Source organism: Monodelphis domestica, chromosome 1 (genome assembly GCF_027887165.1).
Source record: "Monodelphis domestica isolate mMonDom1 chromosome 1, mMonDom1.pri, whole genome shotgun sequence".
Taxonomy (NCBI): domain Eukaryota; kingdom Metazoa; phylum Chordata; class Mammalia; order Didelphimorphia; family Didelphidae; genus Monodelphis; species Monodelphis domestica.
In genome coordinates, this window is record NC_077227.1 from 166,536,378 (window position 1) to 166,563,735 (window position 27,358).

Consider the following 27,358-nt stretch of genomic DNA (forward strand, 5'->3'; position numbering starts at 1 on the left):
GGAAAGGACCCTCTTGATATGACTAAGGTCAATAGAAGTCTCTTCCTTGAGGTCTTCCAGGAAGTACTTATGACTCCAAATTCAATTTTTACGTAGTATTGATTCTAAGACAGAAGGTGTAAAATTGAGATTTGAACTCTGGACTCCATTCCCCAGGAGTCCTTACTAGCTTCCAGAATGCCCTCTAATCTCACTGAATTCTCACCTGGGACAAGAACAAAATTTTATTTAAAGGGTCTTCCCCGTAGGCGGGGTCTCTTTTTGTGGAGCAGACGCGTTTCTTCCATGATGTGAGGTTAACTTGTCTAGGCCTCTGGCCTAGGCACGTGTTTTTTCTTATCCTGTATTTTCTTTAATCCTTAACTTTAATAAACCTCTAAAAATATAATACTCCTTGCAGAGAGAAACTAATTTCTACCTGCCTCAGCTTTCCCTAAATTTTAACTGTTACAAAGGGAAAACCAAAAAAAAAATGTCAGGAAGTTCTAAGGGGAGTGGAGACAAGCAACATAGCTTGTTAATGTGATAAATTGACTATAAGCTATGAAAAAAAAGCTGTATGTAGAAATTTGTAATTTCATATACAATCCATTTTTTCTTTTTTTCATATGGCAAGATTCAAGCTTATTGGTGTTCATCAATTTCAGATCCAACAAAATTAAGCACTAAAAAATTGTTAGGAGAAGGATGAAGGGTCAACATGTAGTAGTAGGTGAAATTGTGTGAGGGGCAGAGTAATATCAGAATCCTGGAATCTGATATTTACGGTAGATTCATTTCAATCAATGGAGTTCACTTATTTGCACCTGTTAAGACCACCATAGGTAAGCTAGTGGGTCTCCAGGTTGTACTCATGGTTCAGAGCATTTTTATTCAAAAAATTAACAAGCAAATTTACTTCATAATTTTTGGTGACATTAACAACCAGCTAATATTAACTGCTAAGAGGGAGTGTTGTGCTGTATGGATCTGGAGTTGACATAAGTTCCAATTCCACTTCTTATGCTATACTACTGCATAATGTCCCTCCTGGAACTTGTCCCCATAGGAGAAAAGGGAAATGGTATAAAACTTAAGAAGGCAATTTTGATGAGGGTAAAGGTTGGAGGTGAGGTTAAACAGGAGGGAAGTGGACATTTGACCCTCCTGGCTGGGAAATGGAATGAGGGCATAGAAGGGGAGGCTGGGAGTACCAAAGACACTCTTTGCTCAAATTAGCTACAGCTCAGGGTGAAGTAAAAATATGTGCATAATTAACTTATATGGTTTTTGTATACTATACATAACAAACATCAAGAGGAAAATCTTAACTCCCAGCTCAATGTCAGCAAGATATTTTTGAATTAAAATGATACCAGTTATGTTATCAATTATCCAGATTTCCAAAGTAAATTAAAATTCATGTGATTTTAGTTGCCGATTATAGCATTAGCTTTCTGTACTAAAATTTACTTCAGGAGCATTCATGTTAATGAAAAACTAATTTCTTTTTAACTTATTACAAGGTCAATCTGTTGGGTTCTCTGCTCCTTAAACAAAATATAAGTGTGTCCTATTATAAATCCACCACAATTACAGAGTTGGTTATTCACTGATGTGTTAATGCATTGCTTTGGGTACAGCAAATTCTATAGATCAAGAGGCTTTTAATGTAACATGTCCAAAAAGAGAATCACAGTGAATTAGGATGATTTGCAATAAGAATTTTCATAATTTCCTTTGAAATTAAATGCTTAAAAATAGGGAGTCAAGAGGAGCATCATAAATAGAAGTATAGAGTTGAATCTTTGCAGAGAATGGACTTAATATTCTTCAGAGATGCTGGGGCTGATAAAACGATGACTGAGGTGTTAGAATGTCATGATGCCAAGGCCTCTGGAAAATAAAGGGCTAGAAGTGAACTGGAACAACCTCCAGGAATTGATGCAGAGTGAGAGGAACAGAACCAGGAGAACATTATACACAGAAACAGATACTTTGTGGCATAATCAAATGTAATGGACTTCTCTACTAGCAGCAATGCAGTGATCCAGGAGAATTCTGAGGGAATTATGAGAAAGAACACTATCCACATCCAGAGGAAGAACTGTGGGAGTAGAAACACAGAAGAAAAACATGATTGATCACATGGTTCAATAGAAATGACTGGGTATGTTGACTTTAATTGATCATTATTATAAATATTAAGAACATGGAAATGGGTTTTGAACAATAACACCTAAAACCCAGTGGAACTGCTTGTCAGCTCAGGGAGTGGGGAGGGAAAGAACATGAATCATGTAAGTATGGAAAATACTCTAAATTAAATATATAAATAAAATTTAGAAATTAAAAATTAAAAAATAAAGGGCTGGCCTGATCATATATGAACTTTTCCACAAGTAGGTAACCCTTACCTGTGATCCTCTTGTGTATATGTACTGACTTTGCCTACTCTCAAATGACTATAATGAGTATCGACCACTATAATGAATATGAAGTTCTTATATCACAGTCAACGAGAAACCAGAAAAAACCCAGAATGCAAAGAAGTCTAACATGGAACTTAGTAGGAAGTTATATATATAGCACAAAGGCTGTTTGGTCTGAATATCAAAGTTTATTGAAATAAAATATAATCTATAATAAAAAATACTAAGGATATTATTCACTGGTTACAATTTTAAGTTATATTTACAAAAATCCAACATTTTATCTAACAATGACATTTTTGTAACAACAGTAAACATGAAATTAGATTCCAATACTGAATAATCCTTGCAGTCACAGGAGTATAATTTTATACTTTCCAATTTAAGTCCAATATTACTTTTTTAAAAAAAGGAATATGCTTCAAAAAGCAAAACTCAAAACATTTACCATAATTCATTTTAGTCTGATGTAGTTTTTAGCACAATTACTACTTAGAACAATCAGAACTTTAGTTCAACTTTGAGAGATAGTCTGACAATTTAAGAGAAAACTCTTATGGGTTATCTTTGGAGTTGCTATTTTTTAAAAAATTCACTGGGATTACAGCTAGTATATGGAAATTCCAAGCATAAATTTCAGAAGTTAGCAGTCAGTGTTCTTGAGAAATTAAGAGAGGAGCTGGGAGATGAACAACAAATGGCTTTTTCAGCCAAAAATTCCAATTTCTAACATCTTTGAAAAATGTGTGGCAGCTTGTGTACCAGAAAGTCCTGCTCTCTCCTTGGTATATGGTGGAAGTTTCCTGATCTAAATGAACTGAACAGAGGATGAGAGAGAAATGCTCCTACACCCCTGTCCTCTTTTCATTCCATCCCCCAAGATGATCACTGTTTTGCTCCCACTAATTCTTCACTCTATCCCATCTTATACGTCTTAAGAGTGTGCCACAGTATATTTACAAGTGTTCTGCAGAAAGAAAAACTTGAAACAACCGGTTTTTCTTTTTGAATTTCAAAGATTTGAGGGACAGACCTTTGAAAGTAAGTCTGATCTGTAGAGTCAATATTAGTGTCTTGCTGAATCATTAATTACAAAATGCAGAATGAATCATCAATCGCATTATCTACCTTAGAACCTGTGGAATTGGGTCATACATGTGATAACAAAGTGGTTACTTCATAGAACAATATTTTATCCACCAAACTATGACTTAAGATTGTGTAGTGTCCTTCACACATCAATGGCTGTCAATCTTAAAATATATTCCATTAATTAGAATTACTTAGAAATTCTCTACTTACCATCCATGCCCCAAGACTGACTGCCTCTTTGAACTCTGTAGTTTAAAAATGTGTTAAAAACAAAAAGCATAAGTTTTTTGTTTTACTTTTAAACCTAAAAGGGGGGTGGGGTAATAGCCCACTACATTTCTCACAAACTTTAGGATAGAGTCTGCCCTAATCAAAAAGCAAGTAATTTTAAAAGTAAAAGTGACTATAAAGTTTAATGTTAACTAAAACAATTCTAAGATATTTATTGAAACGGTATTAATTTGAGATTCAACAGGAACATTCAACATTATGCTCCAGATTTATTTTTGCAAATGACACTGTATTTTCATACCTGAAGAGTGTTTAAAAGCTCAGACTTTTTTACTCCTGTTCTGGTATGTCAATTTCTTACCTACAGCAGTAGTGAACGAAGCCCTTGTACATCTACATGAAGATAAGAATGAGATGTTTTAGGATAATAGGTAGGAGATCTGAGATGACTTTACATTTACAATATTATATTATTACCTTCTTTGTTTCTGAGCCTAACTTACAACGAAAAGGGATATAGCATACTTAGAAATAAGAGGTTGGGAGAAAATGTAGTTAAATTCAAATTCCTATCAAAGGCAATATCATTATTAACTAAAAAGTGCATTAATTTGAATCTCAATACTCTGATTTAAACAAAAAATGCTATTGGCCTAGGATGTGATCCAGTGGCTTTTTTTTTAATCTTGGATCATGCAGTCATCATAATGTTTGGAAGTTTTTTGTTTTGCTCAGATAGTCTAATTAAAAAAAAAAGATGTAGGATGTCTTTTAATTGTGCTGTTTAAAGATAGTCATCTTACTTCTTTCTTAAAGAAAACATAATCTGTTAACTCCTATCTAAAGAAACAGTACTATTGTATTTCTTACTGTGGATGAGAAACAGATTATATATTAACTGTATAGATATAGAAATGTATTTTAAACATCTATTCCCCTTTATTGTTTTAAGTTTTTCCCCCCCTAGTATTTCTAGTGCTGCTCAATATTAAAAAAGCATCAATATCAGGAATCACATTAGGATATCAAATTATAATTCTGATTCTGTTTAAGGGCTAAGGAAAACTAAATTTTAGCTTAGTCTAGGATTTTTGCTTAGAAATTCACTGAATGATGACTTATCTGGTCCAATTAACTGTAAGGATTCAGCAAGAAATATCAGATTCCATCAAGTTGTTTTACTATCTGCAGTCACTTAAAAAAAACACCCAAGAATTTAACCACACTTTATTAAAAAAATTTTACACCAACCATTAGACATACGAATGATAATGAGAACACTTGAAGAATAGAAGGCAGACAAATCCACAAGGGACTCTAAGTGGAGAGAGACATTTGTCTTTCCATTTGTACAAAAATCAGTATACACATACTTGCATCTTGATGACTATTCCATTGGACAGTAGGCATAGATAATTTAAATATTTTTTTAATCTATGAAAGATATCTGAATAAAAAATAGATTGCTAAATGATTCCCACCAGATGCCCCCAATTTTGATAGGCCCAATCTTTCATTGCACCCTTCACAGTATAAAAACATTCTGAAAAATACTTTAGGGAAATGCCACATTTTAACAAGAGAAGATAATACAACATATATGACTACCAAAAAAAAAGCTGACTTGGAAGCAAATCTTTCACCAAGCAATTTTACTCCACAATGACATGGTTGAATGGAAAACAGTTTTCAAAAAGCACTTCAGTTAAAAGTGTACAAGACATATAACTACTATAAATAATACCTTGTGCTTATACTGTGCCATTTTCTTGTAGGTCCAAAAGACAAACAAGGATTGTTTCCATTTATAGATTAAAACTGAGGCACAGGAAGTTTATCTATTTGACCAAAGAAAGGTAGAAAGGCTACCTTTTAGAACCAAAACACATCTCAGGACTCTAGATTTTTAGCTCTGTTAAAGACGAAACTACTTTTTCTCTACCAAAAAACTGTACAAATACCTTAGGTGGCTCATTAAATTATATCAGATACTAACAAGTTTTAACATCAGATTTGCAATTACATTACTGTGTGGCTAGCAGAGAACTCTGATTTAAAGCATATAAGCCTTCCTTTTTGTGGCCTTGGAATCACCTGGCACATGGAACAGGAAAATGTTAAAAGAAAGCACTTGAAAGGCAGTATGAAATTTATTTTACTAATAGTATGACTGTGTAGGCATTGCTCTGGAAATTCTCTTATCATAAATCTTTCTTTTGCAGTTTTACAAAAGCTTTGTGTAATTTTTGAATGAGATCAACTAGCTTTCTTTTCCTAGTCTAAAATCAACTTTCTGTAAAGATCTTAAACTGGCCTACACAACAAGGCCCTTAGGCTAGGCGAACAAAGCTCTAATCCATGATTCACAAACATAATGCTCAGAACCAAAACAATTTACATAAATCATGTTATGGCTTTTAAGTCCAAACTACTGTCAGCTAATTTAATATTAACAAATTTGAGCAGATGGAGACTAAAAGGGTTCTGTCCATAATATAGGACAGTCAGCCAAGGACACAGAATGTGCAATAGGAAAAACAAGGCATGCTCCAAATCCTCCCTGTAAACTGAAGCCTCACTAATGACATTCATCTCCCCCAGGGAAGGGCAGCAGCTGGGGGTGAAGGTCACCTTTATAAATGTGGTTCAGCACCTCTGGGTGTTGGGGGGGGTGGATTAAGAGTGTGTGTGTATATGTGTGCATACAGGCATGTACACAGAGAGAAGGGATCCTTAGAGGTAAAACCATAAAGTGAATTGGGAATGCTTACAACACCATTATCAGGAAGCCCAGGAGAGCTCTGTTATCTGTCTGACCTGCACCCAGAGGTGGGAGGAGCCAAGTGCTGTTGCCAGCAATAACTCATTAGTGACTTGGGGGAAGGCCTGTAGTAAGTCCGCCCAGTCCCTGTGTCCATTCTGCCCTGCCTCCTTTGCCAGCAAATGATAAGGATTTCTTGAATGCAGAATAGATTCTTCATGCATCACAAACTAAGTGATCAGATTCCTTTAATTTCTCTTAAGATGCAACCCACAGAGGATGCTGTGGGCTGTCAGGGAAATACTACAGTATACAACTATCAAATCCAAAGACCCCCAAACCAGCAACTCAATGTCTGAATAATAAAAATCTGTGGAGAAAAATATGAAATATGAAAATTAAGATAGGGCTGCTCTGAAATTCTTGGTAACCTCTTCACTGAAGGGAAATAAAAATATCTGGAAAGGATTTTTTTTGGTTTTGTCTTTTAATGGCACAGGACATTATTTTTTTCCTTTACTTTCTATTATAATTAAAAAGAACATTTACATTATTACCCCTAATACATCAAACTGAATTTCAGGAATGTAAAAAAGACCTGGAAATACTATATATAAAACTGTGGTATTAACAAACATTAAGTCTTCATTATTTTCCTTTAATTACACATTGAAATTGCGTGGATATATTTGTGCTGGTTTAAGTGAATAATTTTTCATTGGGAATGTAGAATGGCAGTATTTTCTTTGGAAAAAATGGAAAATAATGATTAACTTTTACATATTTATTTTTTCAAATGCAATAAATAAATATAAGTACATGATTGTGGCAAAATCTGAATTAGTTATAGGTTGGTTTTTCTCAAATCTTTTGTTTTTAATTTTTTGTCACTCTAATATAACATACTGTTACTATCTCTTTTGGGTAAAGAAAATAAACCATGGTGTTTGTTAGTCTAGTATCAAGTATAAATTTGACAGCTTCAGCATTAGGATGGAAGCTAATCTAATTCTACAGAGAAGGATGTCAGATATTTTATTAAGTTATCAATGTATGAATAATTGCCAATAATTAGCAAGAGATCCAAAAAACATTGTATATCAAAGTTTTATATCCAAAACAAGGTCTTCAACTGTTTGTTAGTATAGGAAAGTTTCAGGTACAGTGACTCTTATAATGCACAAAAGATATGCACTATAGAGGGATCTAATGACTCAGCTTGACCCTGGACTTTGTCTAAGAGAATTGTTTCTTCCATAAATAAGATTCTACTTTTTTATAAGAAATTATATTACACTTGGTTTTTGATCATGGTGTTATCTAAAGGAGTCATCATTAAAAATCTAGACTACTTTTAAAAAGCAGCCTGTCGTCAACCCAAACCAGAAAAGTTAATCTCCAGATGGATGTTTAGTACAAGTTATGATGTTCTTAAGTAAATGTACTTACCTAGGCTTAACTGGGAATCACAACACTTTCTGGAACAGCAACAATTTTTTCAAAAATGACTAAAACAGACTGCTAGTTGAAAGCTTATCAAAAAGACTATTAAGATAATTATTTTCTTAATTTTATCTGGAAATATAGGAGAATTTATGATTCCCTCATAATAAAGTTCAACAAATATTCTCTTTCTGAATCCTATAAAGATTAATAACTATTACATATTTATTTGGTTCCCATAAATTAGAAAATCTGATTGCTTCTACATAAGTTTCCCAAAATTCTAACTAGTGATTAAAATAAGACAGTAATATTACAAATGAGTGCCTTTCTACCAGACTAAGAGAATATCTGGACCTCTCAAAATTCCATTCTGAAGTGTGCTTTTATTTATTCATGATTTTAAAAAAATATTTATATTTACTTGCTTAATTGGGCAAGTGGACATAATATTAGTGTTAAGGTTCAAGGTATTTATGAAAAAAGGCAGATATTTAGTTAATTCTGGTTTCCTACATTTGCATTTCTACAAGACTATTATTATACATTCTAGTTTCCTCACACTAGTTGCTTATCATGTAATCAATAAATAGGAACTGTGTGGTCCAATTTGCCTAAAATAATGAATGCTAACCCAAACCAAACCAAAAAACTTCCATAGAATTATAAAATCATTTCTAGCTATCCTGACAAGCTGAGTATTAATATTATACTCGGTTGTGTATTGTGGGAAAAGGGAATATAGATCTTCATTTTGGCTACCCTCATCTCATCTTAATCAAATGAGGCTCCATTCTTAATTCTCTGTAATTAAAATAAATGGGCAATGGCATCAATGTCCCAATACATAATGCAGGTTTGAAAAAAAAATTCCAATATTTAAAGCACTGAGCACTTAAGAAATGATTTGCCTAGCTTCTTACAGGCAATTATGCTTTTATCCAGGTCTGGTCATAAATAAAACATGAGGGAAATTAATTTTTAAATTATTATGTTAATATTTTGATTTCAGGAAGGAACCTGACAAAACCAATTATCTCCTTTCATTGTTAGAACAGAAGATGAGATAGCTTACAAGCTGATAAGTAATAAATGTCACTATGACACAAAACTTGCTGTGATTTGCATTCAGCTACAAAGTGCAGTATTTTTCATGATCGACGATACAGATGCTTCCAACTTGTAACAAGGAATTCCAGCTCACAATGAGTGCATTGTGCAACTCTCAGAGTCTGATTGTAACTAAGTAACAACTTCTCCTTTTAAAACATGAACAAAATCCATTGGGTAATCAGGCACAGACGGTATGGAACGGTTTTTCTTCCTTTCATCCCATGGTTTTGTTTCTCAGGGCAAGTACTTGGCTCCAATAGAATTAACACCTGTTACAGAATTACACAACTATTTTTCTCCTTTTCCTTTTCTTTGTCTTTTTCTCGAGGTTCTTTGCGTTTACGTTCATTACTCCCAGATTGTCTTCCACTTAATGAAGAGGCAGTTACTTGTGCTGGCTGGCCTTGCTTTAATTAAAAAAAAGAAAAGAAAGAAAAGAAAAGAAAAGAAAGGAAAGCTAAGAATAAAACTGAGAATAATATATTATTCTAAATGATAATGTTTAATCAGTCATCAGGGAAGAAATCACAATTGGGAAGGAGTCATTAAAGGAATCATAAAATCATGTAGTTTAGTAAAGTTTACCTAATTACCTCTTCTTGAATGAAGCACATTTTATTTTAAGAAAATGAACAAAAGACAGAATTCAGAATTAAAGAACTGATAAAAAAAATGAGACTAACTGATTTTACAAAATGTCAAATAATAAATCTAAACACTTTTTAGGCTACAGCACTTCAAGTGTTGGAAGGATATATCCCCCAAAGATCTGCGAGAATCAAATTTTGTTTTACTGTATTTATTGTTTTCAGAAGACAGAAGAAAAATTCTGGGAACTCTAATTGCATAGTAATGAAAATCTAAAAGTTCTTTTGATCTAGAAGGATGATAGGATGCCTGATGGGATAGACATTTTTGGATTTGGAAAGTATAACAGAAGAAAAGTGAATACTATATGGGAACTTGGGGTGTATAGTAGACACTATTGTATATTTCAATACCTAGCTTCTAAATGGGTTAAACACAATTTTTACTCTTTCTTCAAAAAAAGTTTTATTATTTTTATTTATTTTTAAAATTATATTTATTTTATGATATTTATTTATATATTATTATATATTATATATATTAATATTATATATTATCATAATTATTTATTATTCCAAGTAATTTTTTCCAATGAAAATACAACTCCAATTTTATAACAGAATCTATAGGACAGATGTAATCACTTTATAGAAATTTTACTTAACTTCAGCTAGAACATATTCTATTTAAAATTTTACCTTCATAACACAAGGTAAAATATGAGATTATTATAATGTATAATAATTAGAATATTATCCTATTATATAATTAAAATATTTAGAAAAATAGTTAATTTATAGTGGCTCTTGTTAATAAAATGTACTTGAAATCACAAATAACAGAATTTATATTAAGTTATTCAACTAATTATCTTTAATACTAAATTACCAGTACTGCTATGTAATACAGGTGATTTGCCACCAAACATATCTTCTATGAAGAAGTCCAAACTTAGGAAAATAATTACTAAGCTGATTCCTTTAATACTAGCTTATAACCTTTTGTGAAAGTTATTTTATAGCCCTGGTAAAGTAATAAAGAGGATCCAGTTTTTTTTTTCTTCTCTTTCTAAAATAAAACATTTCAAAAGACACCCTCTAAGTGAGGAGTTAACCTTTTTTATGTCATGGATTCCTCTGTTAACATGGTGAAGTCTATGGCCCCTTAAATAGAATAAGATTTTTAAATGTTTAAAACACATGGGACAATAAAGGAAACCAATTTCAGTGGTACAGTTATCAAAACGTAAAAAACAACAAAAACACAAATTTAGAGATTGTAGGCTAAAAACCCTTACTCTAGATGCAAATACAACATTCTTTAGAATATTAAAGGAACTAACTAAGGTAGAAGTAACATCTGTATGAAACAAATGGCTAATAAAAAGTATGGAATCCAGGAGATTTTAACATTTAAATCAGAAATTATTTAGTGAATACTGGAATAGAGATTTAGAGAATGAATTTTAAGAGAAATTAATTGATAAAGATACATTTCCCCATAGAAGTAGCTTGAAGGCACAGCTGCTTCATAACAGAGAGGTCATTTCTGAAGTAGAATATAATCTGACAAATAATTTGGGGAAAGGAGGAATTTCTGATAATGATTTTAGGGCTTAGCATAGAATCAATAACCTGGGACTTAATTGAAAAATGGTAAACCCGAATACTTCATGTTTTTATTCAGTGATATATTTTCCCTCATCACTAAAAGTTCTAATCATGGTTTAAAAAGCCCAGAAAACTTTCTTCTTTATTTTTTTTACCTGGGCTTGTGCAGCAGCTGCAGCAGCAGTAGCAGCAGCAGCAGCAGCAGCAGCTGCTGCAGCAGCTGCCTGCTCTTGTTCCTGATAATATTGGGAGGCTCGCCTATCTTCTTCCTCTTGGAGTTTCTTGGCTAGCTCCAGATCACTGATTCCTTCTGGAATTTGTTCCCAGTTGATCTCTTGGTTCTGCTGTTCTTGTTGTAGAGACAGGGCCATAAAATAGTCCTAGTAAACAAAATTATCATTTTTAGCTATTAAATTTTAGTAAGATATAATAATGTATAATAATTGTATAATAATAATAATAACTGTGTAATAATTGACATTTAAGTCAGCCCATATATAGGATCATCTCCATAAAAATAGATTCCTTGGAAAGAAAATCATAGTTAGATATGAATAAACAAAACAAATAATTTTATACAAGTTATATTTGGGGAAACAGGAAAGTTTATATTTAGACCAATATGACATAAGAAAAAATACACATTTGACCCAAGTTCTCTTTTCATTTCAAAACGTGATGGCCCTGCTCTCTTTTCCTCCAGTGTGACAAAAGGTTGCTGTCTCTTTGCCAAAGCCAATTCCCTCTATATGTGCCTTTGATCCTAATGATTTCTTCAGCAGATTGTAACCTTAATCATTTTATCTTTCATATTTTTAAACCTCTTCCTAATTACTGGGCCTTTCTCTATTGACTTTAAACATACCTGTCTCTGCCACTGTTAAAAACCTTCACCAGAATACCATTCCTTAAGCTATTATACCATCTCTCCTTTTCTCAGCCAAACACTTAGGAAAAGTTGTCTACACTCACCTAATATACTTTCTCTTCTATTACTCACTTCTGAATTCCTTGCAATCTAGCTTCTGATCTCATTACTCAACTGAAACTGCTCTTTCAAAATTTAATTATCATCTCTATTAACTGCCAATTGTTCTTTTCTTGATCTTCATCCTTGTTAACATATATGCTACTTTTGATACTGTTAAATACCTCTGGGAATTCTTCTCTTGAGTTTTCATGAGAAAACTCTTTGATATCTTGTACACTCTTTCAAAATCTCCTTTGTTGGCTCACCACTCATACTATGTCCTCTATTCTTGCTATACTTTCTTGCATCAGTTTTAACGAGTTTAATTCTCAGTGCTAGATAGATAACTTATAAGTCCTTATATTCAGTTCCACTTTCTCCCCTGAGATTAGTTCTGTATTCCAATTGCCTATTTCAAATGGGTTATCTTAAAGCCATCCTTTATTCCACACATCCAAAGTACAACTCACTCTTTTATCCTAAACCTTCCCTCTTTTCAAACTATATTTCTTTCAGAGGTATCATGATTCTTTTAATCTCCCAATCTCTTCATTCTCTCACTCCATTTCTGCCATGAATTAATATATTCATGGGTGGACACCTGAGAGTTAGAAACTGAGGGAAAATGGCTGAAAGGGACAGAGAGAGGAAACATAATAAAAGAAGAGTCAGAGAGAAAGAATTCAATAACATGGGCTCCCGTGTGCATGCTCCTCTGATGGTGGAAGAGAGAGGAACATAATAAATAAAGACTCAAGACACAAGAAAATAATAGCAAAATAGTAGGCCTTACAGCAATTAGGCTCTAGCTGGAACATAGCTCTGACAGTATTGTCAAGAAGTTGGTGGAGTGAGCTTGGTGGAAAGAGTTGTTGTTGTTTTTTTTTTGAGAACCATTTAATGTAATAAACATAGCAGCATGCGTTCAGGCATACAAACTGAAGACCCAGACAGAGAATAAAATAGTGCTTTGAGGAGAGACAGGGTGATAAAGTACATTAGCATGATTCTTCAGCATTAGGAACAGTACAAATCAGCTCTCTAGCACTAGAAAGAGAATTCCAGATTTATTCTTAAAATCAATGACTAATTTTGTAAGTTTTCCCCAATCTCAGTCTTACCACACAAGAGGAAGATGTACATTGAGACAAGAATGGAGAGCCATGTAGAGGGGAGATGACCATATATACACATGCAAGGCTCATGGGCTTAACTCTTTTGGAGAGGAAGGAGCAATAATAGCTGACATAACTATAAGATGCAAGTATGTATAAGAGTTCATACATCAAGATTAATATATGCTTGGATTGCTACACTCCACGAATCCAATCAAATCAGCTGCCAAATCTTGTAATTTCTACTTCCATAATATGTTTCATGTCTGACCCCTCTACTCATACAGCTTCCTTTTTTGTCTAGATTATTACAATAGCCCTTTATAATTGATTTCACTGCCTCAAATTCCTATTTCAGTCCATCCTAAGTACTCCTGCCACAATAATTTTCCTTAAGAAGTGTGGATTTGATTATGTCATTTCTCTACTCAATCACCTACATATTGGTTCCATATTACCTCTCTTCCTTTAAGACATCGCTCAAGTACCACCTTCTACAGAAAGCCTTTCCTGATTTTCCGTAGTAGTGTTCTCCCTCTCACACTACCTTCAAGTATTTAACTACCAGGTAATTTGCATTTATTCTTTTTATATTTAATATATATGTGTACATACACTCATCTCCATTAAAATATTCATGCCTTGTGTGACAAGGAAATCACTTTAAAAGACTGATATATATTAATTTAAGGTCGCCAAGGAATTCAGCTATGTAATTCCTAAATGAAAACTCAAGTCAGCTGTCAACCTTTTATGGAGTTTAATTACAAACAGGATGAAGAAAGGTATTAGAGATAGAGAGAGAGAGGGAGAGAGAAAGGGGAGAGAAGGGAATAGGGCTTAAATACCCCTTCTGTTTAGGCTGGGCCAAAAGGCCCAAGCCCTTAGATAGCTGAGGCAAAGAAAAGAGATCAGTCCCTATTACTCACGTGACCAAAATGGAGAAACAGTCTCAGGGGCCTCCACCTACAGCTTCCTTCAGAGCAAGCTTCTCAGAGCACCTCTCCAACCACTCAGAGCCAAAACTCTCCAACCAACCCCCCCAGTCCTCAGACCCCTCTATCTTTAAGGAAACCATCCAAGTTCCCTCCCCTCAGTTCTCACATCTACCAATCACTGTCCATGTCTTCCCTGTGCCAATGGTGGCTCTAGCTTAACCCAGGACTGCCCAGAGGTCTGTGGCTTTGCACATGTCTGTTGAAGGTCATATTCTCAAATAATTAAATCTTTGATCCTTTGCTACAGCCCTTCCTAAATCCTGTTACCCTGAGTAGGGTAGAGATTGGAATAATTAAATTTTGATCTATGCTGCAGCCCTTCCTAAATCCTGTTAGGACTGAGTGGGGTGGAAATTGTATTTTCCAAGACCTGGTTCTGTCATTCCAAGTATCTCTATTGTATCAATTCTAAAATCAATCATGACTCAAAGAACTTCCTGTTCTATGCTTAAGCATAGGTCAAAGCCCTTTCCATAGTTTAGCAAAAGGTTTCTGTCCTAAAGTAATCTTAAGAAGGGAGGAGGAGGAACCTCCCATGCCAATGGGGTTCACATTCCAATAGACTATCAGTAAGAAATTTTCCAAGTATGAAATTTCCCAATGGTGAAATTTCCAACATTTATAAGTCTAAGAAATTTTAAGGTTTACACTTTAGAGTAGGGATGATTTCACTTTATTTTTTTAACCCTTACCTTCTGCCTTGAAATCAATATAGTGTATTGGTTCCAAGGCAGAAGAGTGGTAAGGGCTAGGCAAAGGAGATTAAGTGACTTGCCCAGGCTCACACAGCTAAGAAGTGTCTGAGATCAGATTTGAATACAGGACCTATTGTCTCTGGGCCTGGCTCTCAATCCACTTAGCCATCCAGTTGCCCCTAGATGGTTTCATTTTAGGTTTTGTATACATACTACCTAGTACAGTGTTAGTGACATATAGAGTGTTTAACAAAGGTTTTTTGATTGAAATAAAAATAGCCTATATATAAGTTAATTACATTAAATACCACTTTAAAATTTGAATATATTATCTCATTTCCTAACTCATAATAATCTTGTGAAGTGGTATTACAGATATTTTTATCTCCATTTTACTGATAGGAAAGCCAAGGTCCAAAGAGCTTAAGTGAGCTGTCCATGGTCATATATCTTCTAAGTGTTAGGAATGGGATTTGGATTTAGGCCTTCTTGACTCTTCCTAGCTTCAAGTCTAGCATCTCATACCTATAATCACAATACACAAAACAATTCAATACTTTAGGGATTAGTGACTTCACTGATGCAGGTATTCCTGTCTCTAGTACTGTAAGCTTGCAACTCCTTTACTTGGGAGTTCACTTTAAACAGGAAGCCTTTTGATCAGTGGTTGCCACTTGCTTTGGATGGATGATACATATATATATAGAAAAATATAATACAGAATAATATGTTATAAATGAAAAGTAAAATACAAAGCATTGAGCCAAGGTACTAGGATAGGTATATGAAATTTAGATAAAATAGTCTGCAATCTCATTAACCTTATAGTCTATTAGCATGATATGATAAACACAGATATATGATGCAGAATAAGAAGTTGTAAAAGTAAAATAAGGTAGCACATGAATGGGAAAAATTTCATGCAAGAAGTGGTATCGGAGTTGGCATTTAAGAGATGAGTGGCAATTTAATGTGAACAGGTAGAAGAAAGACAACATTCTAGTCATAGGGAATGAGTAAAGTAAAAAAGCACAAAGGCAAACAAGCTGAGGGAAACAGAAAAGATCAGCTTGCCTAATGCAAAAATTATATAGAGTATTCTATGGGAGCTGGTTAGACTAATAAGAGATAAAGAAGGCAAAGCCAATGAAGTTTTTTTGTTTAAGTTTTCTTTTTAGCAGAAGAGTAGTACAAGAAAACAGAACAAATAAACTTGGAATTTGAGTGAAATTAGTGCTGAAAATAAAGATCTAGGAGTCATCTGATAGAGGTTATCAAGAATGAATAAGCTTGTCAAAAGGAAAGAGGAGAGAGAGAGAAAGAAGGAAATAAAATCAAGGGCAGAATCTTGGGGAATAAATAACCAACCTTCAGGAGTCAGGATGAGGAGCCATTAAAAGAGACAAAAAAAGGAATGGTTAGCATGGGAGCATTAGAATCAGAAGACTGTTGTTTTTGAAATTAAGAAAATAAAGGGCAATTATCAGTGTCTAAAGATACAGGAAGAACAAGAAGCATTGCATATGAACAAGTCTTTTTAACTTGGTAGATTTTGCCAGAGCATGTGTTCTTTTGAGAATTTAGAGAACTCTGTGTCACATCCAAAACATGATGGGGTACTGGAGTGGGACTTTAATAGAAGATATGAATTAGTTAGAAGGGGAATGGTTTTTTTCAATCCAGTATCCCAAACCTTTTATATCCAAAGGATGTCACCCTTCTAAGTCAAAACTTATTTAAGTTTATCTTTAACTAAAGATTTTCCATTAATGAATATAAAAAAATGTGACATGATGGTCTTACAGTGTAACTTCAGAATAATGAAAATTGTAGTGGCATCAAATCTGCTTCGAGCGACAGGAAACAGAGCTTCCTTATTCTCTATATTTTAGTAAATTCTTTCTCTGAGATCCATTAGTTTGCAATTTCTTGCTACTTTGGCTCAATTGTAGTTACCTCACACCTAAACTACAACAGCTATTTAGTCAAGCCAATGTTCCTGACTCTTAAGTTTCCTGTTCTAATCTAGCCTAAGTAGCTAATGTGCTTATGAATTTTAAGAAGGTGGAACTAAGATAAAATATTCCTTGATAGTATCACAAGAAAATGTACATGTGAGAATTTTTACAGAAAAATTCAATTAGTTTGTTTACTAAAAATGATTTTTACTATGGGGCATATTGCCCTTTCTCATTTATTGTATCCAATCCAGGAAAGTTTTTATGAGCCATATTCCACAATGAACCACATCTCTGGGATACAATCCCAATCATGGTATGACTGAATCAGTTCACAACTGCCCCAATAGTGTATTTGTGTACCAATTTTCTCATATTTCCTCTAAATTTTGTCATTTTCCTTTTCTGTTATAATAGTCAATCTGATAGGTATGGGGTGGTACTTCAGAGTTTTTTAAATTTGCAATTCTCAAAATAATCATGATGTAGAACATTTTTTGCATGATTATAGAGATCTTTAATTACTTTGAGAACTGTCTGTTCATATGTTTGACCATTTACCAACTGGGGAATAATTCGTATTCCTATATATTAAACTGATTTCTCTATGTATTTAATAAGTGAGACTTTTATTAGAGTCTTGTAAAAAAGTTTTGCACCATTACATAATGCTTGAGTATTACTTTATATCTTATTTATTCCTGTTTTGTTTCTGTTCTGACCTCCACTTCCCCAAATTTGTCCTGTTTTCCATCAGTTCCATCCCCCCTCTCTTATGCCTTTCTCCTCCTACTTTCCCATAGGGTAAGGTAGATTTTTATACCCAATTGATGTTCTTCCCTCATTGAGCCAATTCTAATCAGAGAAAAGTTCACATGCTCCCCTCTCCCCACCTCCACTATCCCCTCTACAATGAATACTCTTTCATGCCTCTTTTATGTTCAATGATTTGGTCCATTCTATTTTTCCCTTTTCCCTCCTCTTCCAGTGCATTCCTCTTCCTCATGCCTTAATTTAATTTTTTATATCATCCCATCATGTTCAATTCACATCCTCACACTCTATGTATACTCCTTCCAACTGCCATAATAATGACAAAATTCTTTGATGTTACTTCCTGTTTACCTTTTATATGAATATATTGAGTCTTATATTTGAGAGTCAAATTTTCAATTCAGCTCTGGCCTTTTCATCAGGAATGACTGAAAGTGCTCTATTTCTTTGAATACCCATTTTTCCCCCCTAAAGGATTATGGTCAGTATTGTGGGTAAGTGATTCTTGTTTGAAGTCCTAGCTCTTTGGCCTGTAGAATATCATATTCAAGGTCCTCTGATCCTTTAATGTAGGAACTACTAAGTCTTGTGTTATCCTGACTGAGGCTCCACAATATCTGAATTATTTCTTTTTCGCTATTTGTAGTATTTTCTCCTTGACCAGGGAGTTTTGGAATTTAGCTATAATATTCCTGGGAGTTATCCTTTTGGGATCTTTCAGGAGGTGATTTGTGGCTTCCTTCAATTTCTGGTTTGTCCTCTAGTTTTAAAACATCAGGGAGTTCTCCTTGATGATTTCACAAAAGATGATGTCCAAGCTCTTTTTATTTTTAATCACGAATTTCAGGTAGTCCAATAATCTCTTAAATCATCTCTCCTGGATTTATTTTCTAGGTCAGTTGTTTTTCCCATCAGATAATTCACATTTTCTTCTATTTATTTCATTCTTTTAGCTTTGTTTAATTCTTTCTTCATGTTTCATTGAATCAGAAGTTTCAATTTGCTCAATTCTAATTTTTATGGTATGATTTTCTTGAGAGCTTTTGTTTTCTTTTTTCTCCCCAAAGGGCCAATTCTATTTTTAAAGATATCAATTTCTTCAGTGTATTTCTGTGCCTCCTTAACCAAGCTACTGCCTATTTTTTCATGATTTCCCTGCATCATTCTTCTCATTTCTTTTTCCAATTTTTCTTCTACCTCTCTTATTTGATTTCAAAATCCTTTTTTTCAGTATCTCCATTAAATCTTTTTGGGCTTGAAAGCAATTAATTTTTTCTGGGTGATTTTGAATATAGCAGTAAGCTTTGTTGTCTTCTTCTGAGTGTAAGTTTACCATTCACCAAAATAACTTTCCATGTTGATTCTTTTTTTGCTGTATCCTCATTTTCTTGACTTTTTCTTTTCTTTTAGTATGAAAAACTGTTAAAATTGGGTTCTTTTACCCAATGGTTCTACTGTTCCAAGCTTCAGGCTTTTTGTGCAGCTATCTTCAGAACTAGCTCTGCAGATCTGTTTTCAATTCTTCCCAAAAGAAGTGTGTTTAATACTCTCCCGGCCTGTGCTCTGGTCCATGAATAACCCCAAGTATTCTTTTACCCCCTTGGAACTGTGACCAGGGTCCCCTGTTCCCCTGTGGATACAAGTGCTGGTGTATGCTGGTGCTCCTTCTTACTCTTGAGACTGCAATTTGGTTCTGTGTATGGGAAATGTTATAAGAGTCTGGCACACAGAACCAGCAAAGGGACCCCTGTAATTTCCTTCTAAGTGGTTTTTGGATCCCCCCCCCATCTCTGGCTGAGAGTTCTGGAAACCTTGGCTGCTGGTTCAGCTGTACCCCAAAGTCTGTTACCTTGGTGGGACCTCCCCTGGTGCACTGCGCTCTATCTCCACCTCCATTCTGGCACAAGATCCCTTGTGCTAGCCATGTAAGTTGTTTTGGGCTAAAAAAATTAATTTAACATGTCGTTTGTGGGTTATTCTGCTTAAGAATTCATTTTGAGGCATTATATTATTGCTTTCTGAAGGATAATTTGGTAGAAATCTGAAACCCATTTTGGGTCTAAAGGCTCTTTGAATAATGCATCTCCCAGGAATATTAAAATTGTACAAGAGTTGATGAAAAATATAACCAAGTATACAAAAGAAAGCAATGAGTAAGAAATCTAGAAATGTATACTAGAACCAAACTGTTAAACAGCTTGTTTCATATTCAGATCACTTTAAATATTGACATTTTTTCTTTTTTATCGAACCTAACTTTGCTTTTATAACTTCTTCTATTGCCTCCTGGGGCCAAGTAGAACACAGTCAGCTATCACATTCTCCCTAAGTCTCCTCTTTCAAAGTGGCTAAAGATTCTCATGTTACCTCAATCAGCTGGCACTTGACTTGAATCCTATAGATGTTTTCCCATTTAGCAATTTTTTCCTCAAGTTTGGACTCATAACTGAACACAACACTGCAGATGTAATGTGATCAGGGCCTAACATTGAACTAAAGTCTCATTTTTCTGGGATAATGTACCTCTGAACATAGCTTAAAACCACATTTGCATAATATAAATGAAAACAGTAAGATATTCTAAAATTCAGATGAATTAATAGATGAACTTAATTTTGGCTTCAGGAAATATGCTGAAATACACTGCAGGAGAAAGGATAGGGGTATTATAAATGTGCAATGTTGAATATGTTGTCAAATTAGGTCATTTTGGTGAGTTTTTTTATTTACTTAACTGTTTTCTTTGTTAACCAGAAGGATTCAATAAGGAAACTATGCTATAAAAAAACAAAACAAGATACAAGCCATTGTTGTAGGCCTTCCTGAGTTTATTTTAAAGTAGTATTTGAAAGAATAAATATGACATAGTTAAATTTGAAAGAATAAATATGACATGTCATGCTAAACTTAAAAAAAAAATCACATTAATTTTCTTGTATGGCATGTTATACTGCTGACTCTCATTGACCTTGTGATCCAATAAAACCCTAAGACTTCTTTTAGATAAACCATTTAACCATTCCTTGCTCCTTGTTACAGGTAAAATTGTTTAAAAAAAAAAAAGTGGGGGCAACTGGATAGGTCAGTGGATTGAGAGCCAGGCCTAGAAATGGGAGGTCCTAGGTTCAAATCTGGCCTCAGATACTTCCCAGCTGTGTGACCCTGGGCAAGTCACTTAACACCCATTGCTTAGCCCTTACCACTTTACTGCTTTGGAACAGATACACAGTATTTATTTCAAGATGGAAGGTAAGGGTTTTATTTAAAAAAAAAAAGCACAAAACTTTACATGTTGTTCTTAAATCACATTATCTTATTCAATTGTTCCAATATTCTAGTCTATTAAAATCATTTTGAACCACATCTCTTATCTAGTACATTAACAGTTTCTTCCGGTTTTATGCCAACCACAGATTTGATATATTTATGACTTTTTGTCTTTATCCTGCTACATAATCTACACTTTATCCTGCAGGCATATTGTTTGTACTTTACCCTGTATGTATCTTGTTTGCATATAGCCGTTTGCAAGTCTTCTCATTGATTGAACTATGGAATTCTGGGGAGCAGGGACAATTTTTGTCATGCTTTGTATTCCTATTGCTTAATAGTATCTGACACAGAAAAGGTATCTAATAAATACTTATTGACAACTTCTGGTCATTAATAAAAATGATAAATGACATGGTCAGGCACAGATCTCTATGACAATTCATTGACATCAAACAATTATTACTCTCTAGTTCTGTATGTGAATCATATACTACCGAAAAAAAGTATATTTCATCTTATCCCAATTCAGTTTTCTCTAGTAGCAATTAAATCTAACTTTCCTAAAATTTCATTCACTTCTTTTACTTATTTCTTATTAATTTTTTTGGTTAGATTTATCTAGTTCTGATAGGAGAAGGTTAAGGTCCCCCACCAGTATAGTTTAATTGTCTATTTTCTCCTTAAGTTCCTTTAGTTTCTCATTAAAAAATCTGGATGCTATACCATTTGGTGGATATATGTTAAGTAATGATATTACTTCATTATCTCTCTCTCTCTCTCTCAAAAAAACAAACAAACAAACAAACAACCCTTACTTTCCATCTTAGAATCAATACTATGTATTGGTTTTAAGATAGAAGAGTGGTAAGGGCCAGGCAATGGGGATTATGTGACTTTCCCAAGATCACCCAGCTAGGAAGTGTCTGAGGTCAGATTTGAACATAGGACCTCCTGTCTCTGGGCCTGGGTCTCAATCCACTGAATTAACCAGCTGCCTCCCCACATCCTTATTTCTTTTAATCTATTTTTGCTTTAGCTTTGTCTGAGATCATGATTGATATTCTGGGTTTTTTTTTTTGTCTCAAGTTAAGCTCAGTAGCTTCTACTCCAGTCTCTTACCTTTACTCTGTGTGTGCATGTGTGTGTATATGTCCACTTACTTTAAATGTGTTTCTTGTAAACAAAGTATGATAGGATTCTCATAAACTCTGCTATCCAGTTCCATTTTATGGGTATTATTCATCCCATTTACATTCAGTTACGATTACCATCTGTGTATCCTCCTCCATCTTCATTTCCTCTTTTAATCTTTCCCTTTCTCTTTTCTTCCATACCAGTGCTTTGCTTTGAATCATTCCTCCCATTCTCCTTCCCTCATATTACTCCTCTCCCTCTCACCCCCTTTCTTATTGTCCTTCTACTTCTCTTTAGGTTAAGGCAAGACAGGATTCTATAACCCAATAAATCTGGCTGTTGTTCCCTCTCTGAACCAATTCCAATGAGAGTAAAGTTTACATATTTCCTATCATTTTTTTACATATTTGCATTTTAACATTTACATATTACCCTTATCCTCCCCTCCACTGTAAGTTTTTCACTCCTTGCCTCTTTATATGATATAATTTACTCCATTTTACTTCTCTCTTACCATTTCCCTCAGTGTAACCCCCTTTTTTAATACCTAGATTTTTAAATATCTTAAACAGTTTATAGCCAGTGTAAACTTTCTATGTATACTTTTAACTCTCATAATAACAATTTTTTAAGAGTTATCAATGTTATCTTTCCATACAGGAATATAAATAGTTTGACTTTATTAAAGTTTCTCTTTCTCATTTATCTGTTTATGCTTGTCTTGAATCTTGTATTTGGACATCACATTTTTTGTTTAAGTATGGTTTTTTCTTCAGGAATGCTTGGAAATTCTCTATTTTATTAAGTAACCATACTCAGCCATGAAAGAATATAGTCAGTTTTGATGGGCAGGTGATCTTGGTTGTAAACCTACTTCCCTTGCCTTCCACAATATCATATTCCAAAACTTTTGGGCATTCAATTTCTTTTTCACATTTATCTTCAACTTGTCTTATTTGATTTTTGAGTTCCTTGAGTTCTGACAGCACTTGAGAAGAATTTCTACTTTTTCTTTGAAGCTCTGCATGTGGTTGCTTAGATCTCACAGTTCCTTATTGATTCTGTTTTGCTCTTTGTCACCACAGAAATATTCTAGGGTTAGGTGTTTCTTTTCCTGTTTGCTCATTTTCCTGATCTTTTTTTGCCTGTAGACTGTGAATTCTGAAAGCTGCTCATTCTGTCTCCTCTGCTACTGGGTTATAGGGCTTGGCACTATGAGTTATTTTTGCCCTGGGGCCAGAGCAGCTCAGGCTTGAAAAGGGCCAATCACTGTGGACTACCAGGCCTTACTTTTGAGTGGTGCCAGGACCTGGGACTTCAAGGGGTGAATTTGAGGTGTGGTGTGTCCTGTTTCTGGTGTAACCAGGGTCCTGGGATCCCAAAGTAAGTCTATGTCCAGGCTTAGAACCTGGTGCAATAGGTGAAGAGGTGGTTGGCCAGCACTCCTTTGTGAGCAGTATTGCTTCTAGTTCCCCCTTATTCCATGAAAATCGACTGCCAACCTTTCAAGTTGGATTCAGTGGAAGAGCCCCCTCACTCTAGCTTACTGTTGATTTTTGACTCCTGTTGTTTTGAGGTACTTTTTTTTTTAGTCAATACTGTGTATTGGCTCCAAGGTAGAAGCGTGATAAGGGCTAGGCAATGAGGGTTAAGTGACTTGCCCAGGGTCACATAGCTGGGAAGTGTTTGAGGTCAGATTTGAACCTAGGACCTCCCACCTCTAGGCCTGGCTCTCAATCCATTGAGCTACCCAGCTGCTCCCTGTTTTGAGGGACTTTTAAAAGATTGGTTTGGAAGGATTGTCAGAGCAGTTGCAGCTTTTGCTGCTATTAAGCTGCCGTTTTGGCTTCTATTCTCTAATTCTGGACATTCAGTAAGTCAATAAACTTTTATAAAGTGTTTATTATCTGCCGGGCACTGTGCTAAGTGCTGAGGAAACAAAAGGAGGCAGACAGTCCCAACTTTCAAAGAAACTCACAATCGAATGACAGAGATAACAAAAAATATAAACAAATAAGCTAAATAAAAATAATTAAGAGATGGAAATCCTGAGAATTAAGAAAGGTTGGTCAAGGCTTCCTAAAGAAGATTAGATTTTAGTTGGAAATGAGAAGGGAGAACATTCTAGGCCTGGGGAAAACCCAAAGAAACTGCCAAGACAGAGATGTAGTGTTTTGTTGAAGGAACAAGAAGGTGGCTAATGTCTTTGGATCAAAACGTATATGGCAAGGAGTAAGCTATAAGAAGATTAGATATGTAGGAGGGGGCTAGGTTATGAAGTAGAGCAAAGAATGTAAAACAGAGGGTTTTCTATTTTTGTATGGAAGCCATAGGGAATGCGTGGGGTTTATAGAGTAGGTGGATGATACAGTTGGACCTATGTTTTAAGAGAATCACTTTTGTGGCTGAACGGAAGATCAACTAGAATAGGGATAAACTTGAGGAAGGCAGATCCACCAACAATTTATTGCAATAGTTCAGTCATAAGAGTTTATATCAAAGTGGTGGCAACATCAGAAAAGATAGAGGGAGAGTATTTGAGTGACATTGCAAATGTGAAGTTGATAGCCCTTGTCAACAAGTTGGATATAAGTGCAATGAGAGATAGTGAGAAGTTGAGGATGACATCTCGGTTGCAAACCTATCAACTCCTAATTCCTAGTAAACTAGGTATATAGCAATTATGATATAATTATGGCAATTATCTAATAATTATTTCTCTATAGGGATAGGGAAGGCAAGAGAAGGGAAGAATTTAGGGGGAAAGATTAATTTTAGACATGTTGAGTGTAAGATGTGTATGGGACATCCAGTTCAAGATTTCTGAAAGGCATTTGGAGATATGAAACTGGAAAGTCCACATAGAAATTATGATGATAATTAGATCCATGAAAGCAGAAGAGATTATCAAAAGAAATAGTATAGAAGGAAAAGAGCCCTGAGATTCTGTGATAGAGAGCATGATCTGAATGAGAAATGAGTAAAGGAGACTGAGAAGATGTGGTCGAATAGGTAAGAAGGTAACCAAGGAAGAAAGGTGTTCTGAAAACTTACAAAGAAACAGTGTCAAAAGCTGAGGAGACCTACGAATTGAGAAAGGGCCAGTAGATTTCACAATTAAGATATAACTGGTAACTTTGGAAAGAGCAGTTTCTATAGAATCATAAAGTTAGAAGCTAGATTTTAAGGGTTTAAGAAGAAAATAAGAAGAAAGAAAATGAAGGCACCTGCTTTGCAAGATTAGCTAAAAAGGGAAGAAGTGATAAAGGACATAATAGCAGGGAAGGAAGTTCTGAATCCACCTAACTATAATTATCTTCTACCTAAAATTTATCAGCAAGCATTATCTTTTTTGTGCCAGGTCCTGGGGATATAAAGACAAAAATGAAAAAGTCCTTGTCCTCAAAGACTCACATTCTATCAGGGAAGATGATAGGTACCTTAAAAATAAATACAAAGTAATTTGTAGGAAAAAGGTACTAGTAGTTGTTGTAGGGGTTAGGAAAGACCTTATGGCAGTGATTACGAACCTTTGAGAGATCTTAAAAACCAAGTGCCCAAACTGCAATCCTTGTACCACATGTGAGCCCTCCACCTTATCCAAGTCAAGGGAGGGAGGAAGCACTCCCACTGGTCTGCTGGGCAGAGAAATGCGTTATGTGAGAAATATATCCTAAGGTCCACATGGAGAAGGGGAAGGGAGCAGCCTCCTCCAGCACAAGTTCCCTAGGTTTGCCAACATAGCCTTAGAAGATGGCACAGGCTGAATTCTGAAGGAACCATGGTATTCTAAGAAGTGAAAGGGATGAGGGTGGATTCAATAGATGGGGTACAAGTAGTGCAAAAGCATGGAGACATGAAATGTAGTATTATGTTTGAGGAATAGCTCATAGCTATTAGTCCAGTTTACCTAGAAGTCTCGTTTTAATAGGCCATAGTATGGGAGAAGGGAGTAATGCACTGTTAAATTCTAGGTAGAGATAACTCTAGAACTACCTTGATCTACCAGTTTAGTGATCCTGTTAAAAAAGCAAATATGTACAGTAATGATGAAGCCAGGAATGCTCTCTGTGATCACTACATCCTTTTCTACGTATTCACTACCTCTTTCTAAAATGTATTTTTAATTGATATTTTTTGTTTCTAACACCTTCACTTCTGAATATAACCTTCTCCATTCTTTATTCAAAGAATAAAAGAGAAAAAAATCAAAACAATTAAGAACACATCAAATGAGTCTAATAATACATGCAGTAGTTTAGACATTAAGCTTCCCACCTCTGCAAAAGAAGCAAGAAGGCACATTTTCTCAGCTCTTCCCTATAATTAACAAATATTCAGTTTCAATTTTTAAAAACCATCTTTTTAATAAGACATGATCAAGCTATGGAAATAACAAAAATCCTGCTTTACTGGCTTGTAGAGTCTATTCTCTTCCTGTTCTTGAAAACTGGGAAATCTGCCCTTTTCAAGTTCTTTATGATTCTTCAAAATTCATTAACAGCAGGTTTAGAAATCATCTGCTAGTTCTATCAGTATCAGAAATCTACTCAGGGTAGATGATAGAAACTTATGAAGAACAGTATAAGTGCTCTTACTCTCCCCTTATTAGTAAGGTTCCAAGACTTCATTACAGCTCTCAACATGAAAATATTGACTGGCCTTAAGTCTATTAATGCAAGTTAATAATAAAGCAAATTATATTTTAGAAGGTACTAGAGATTTTTCCCTCTATTTAAAAAATATTTTATTTATTCTCAGTTCAAAATTTTCTTCCTCCTCCAACTTTCCTAAAGATACATAATACTCATTACACATATAAAGCCACACAAAACATATAATTGTACTAACACTAGTATTTCTAATAAAGAATTCTTAATTTGAATAAATAAGGCAAAAATGAAGGATACATTTATGATTTAATAATCATAGTTCTTTTCTACATATTTGTAGCATGACATTCAAAGTAAAAATTAAAACTATTATAGAATCAAAAGTCAATCAAAAAGAATTTATGTCCAAATCAACAAAACTGTTATAACTCTGCTGAAGAAAAAGTTAAATAGGCTTATTTTTCCACATATATATAACAATTAAAAGCTATAAATCATAGTGGTGACTTGAAACTTTCAGTATTCAAGTATGGAATCATGTGTAATTTGCTATTCATTGAACTATTCTTTCTGAAAATA

General features: G+C 34.4%; 1 protein-coding gene across 2 annotated transcripts in view; it reads right to left on the reverse strand.

Moving 5' to 3' along the window:
* Positions 1–2,579: 2,579 nt before the first annotated feature.
* The window catches only part of MINDY2 (MINDY lysine 48 deubiquitinase 2), a 159,476-nt gene continuing 134,697 nt past the window's right edge, over positions 2,580–27,358 (reverse strand). For both annotated transcript variants that reach the window (XM_007479668.2, XM_001377578.3), the window contains 2 exons: positions 11,405–11,629; positions 2,580–9,458 (listed from right to left, as the gene is read on the reverse strand). In XM_007479668.2, the coding sequence (XP_007479730.2) occupies positions 9,324–9,458; positions 11,405–11,629 (360 nt within the window). In that variant the 3' untranslated portion in view covers positions 2,580–9,323. The remainder of the gene's footprint in view (positions 9,459–11,404; positions 11,630–27,358) is intronic.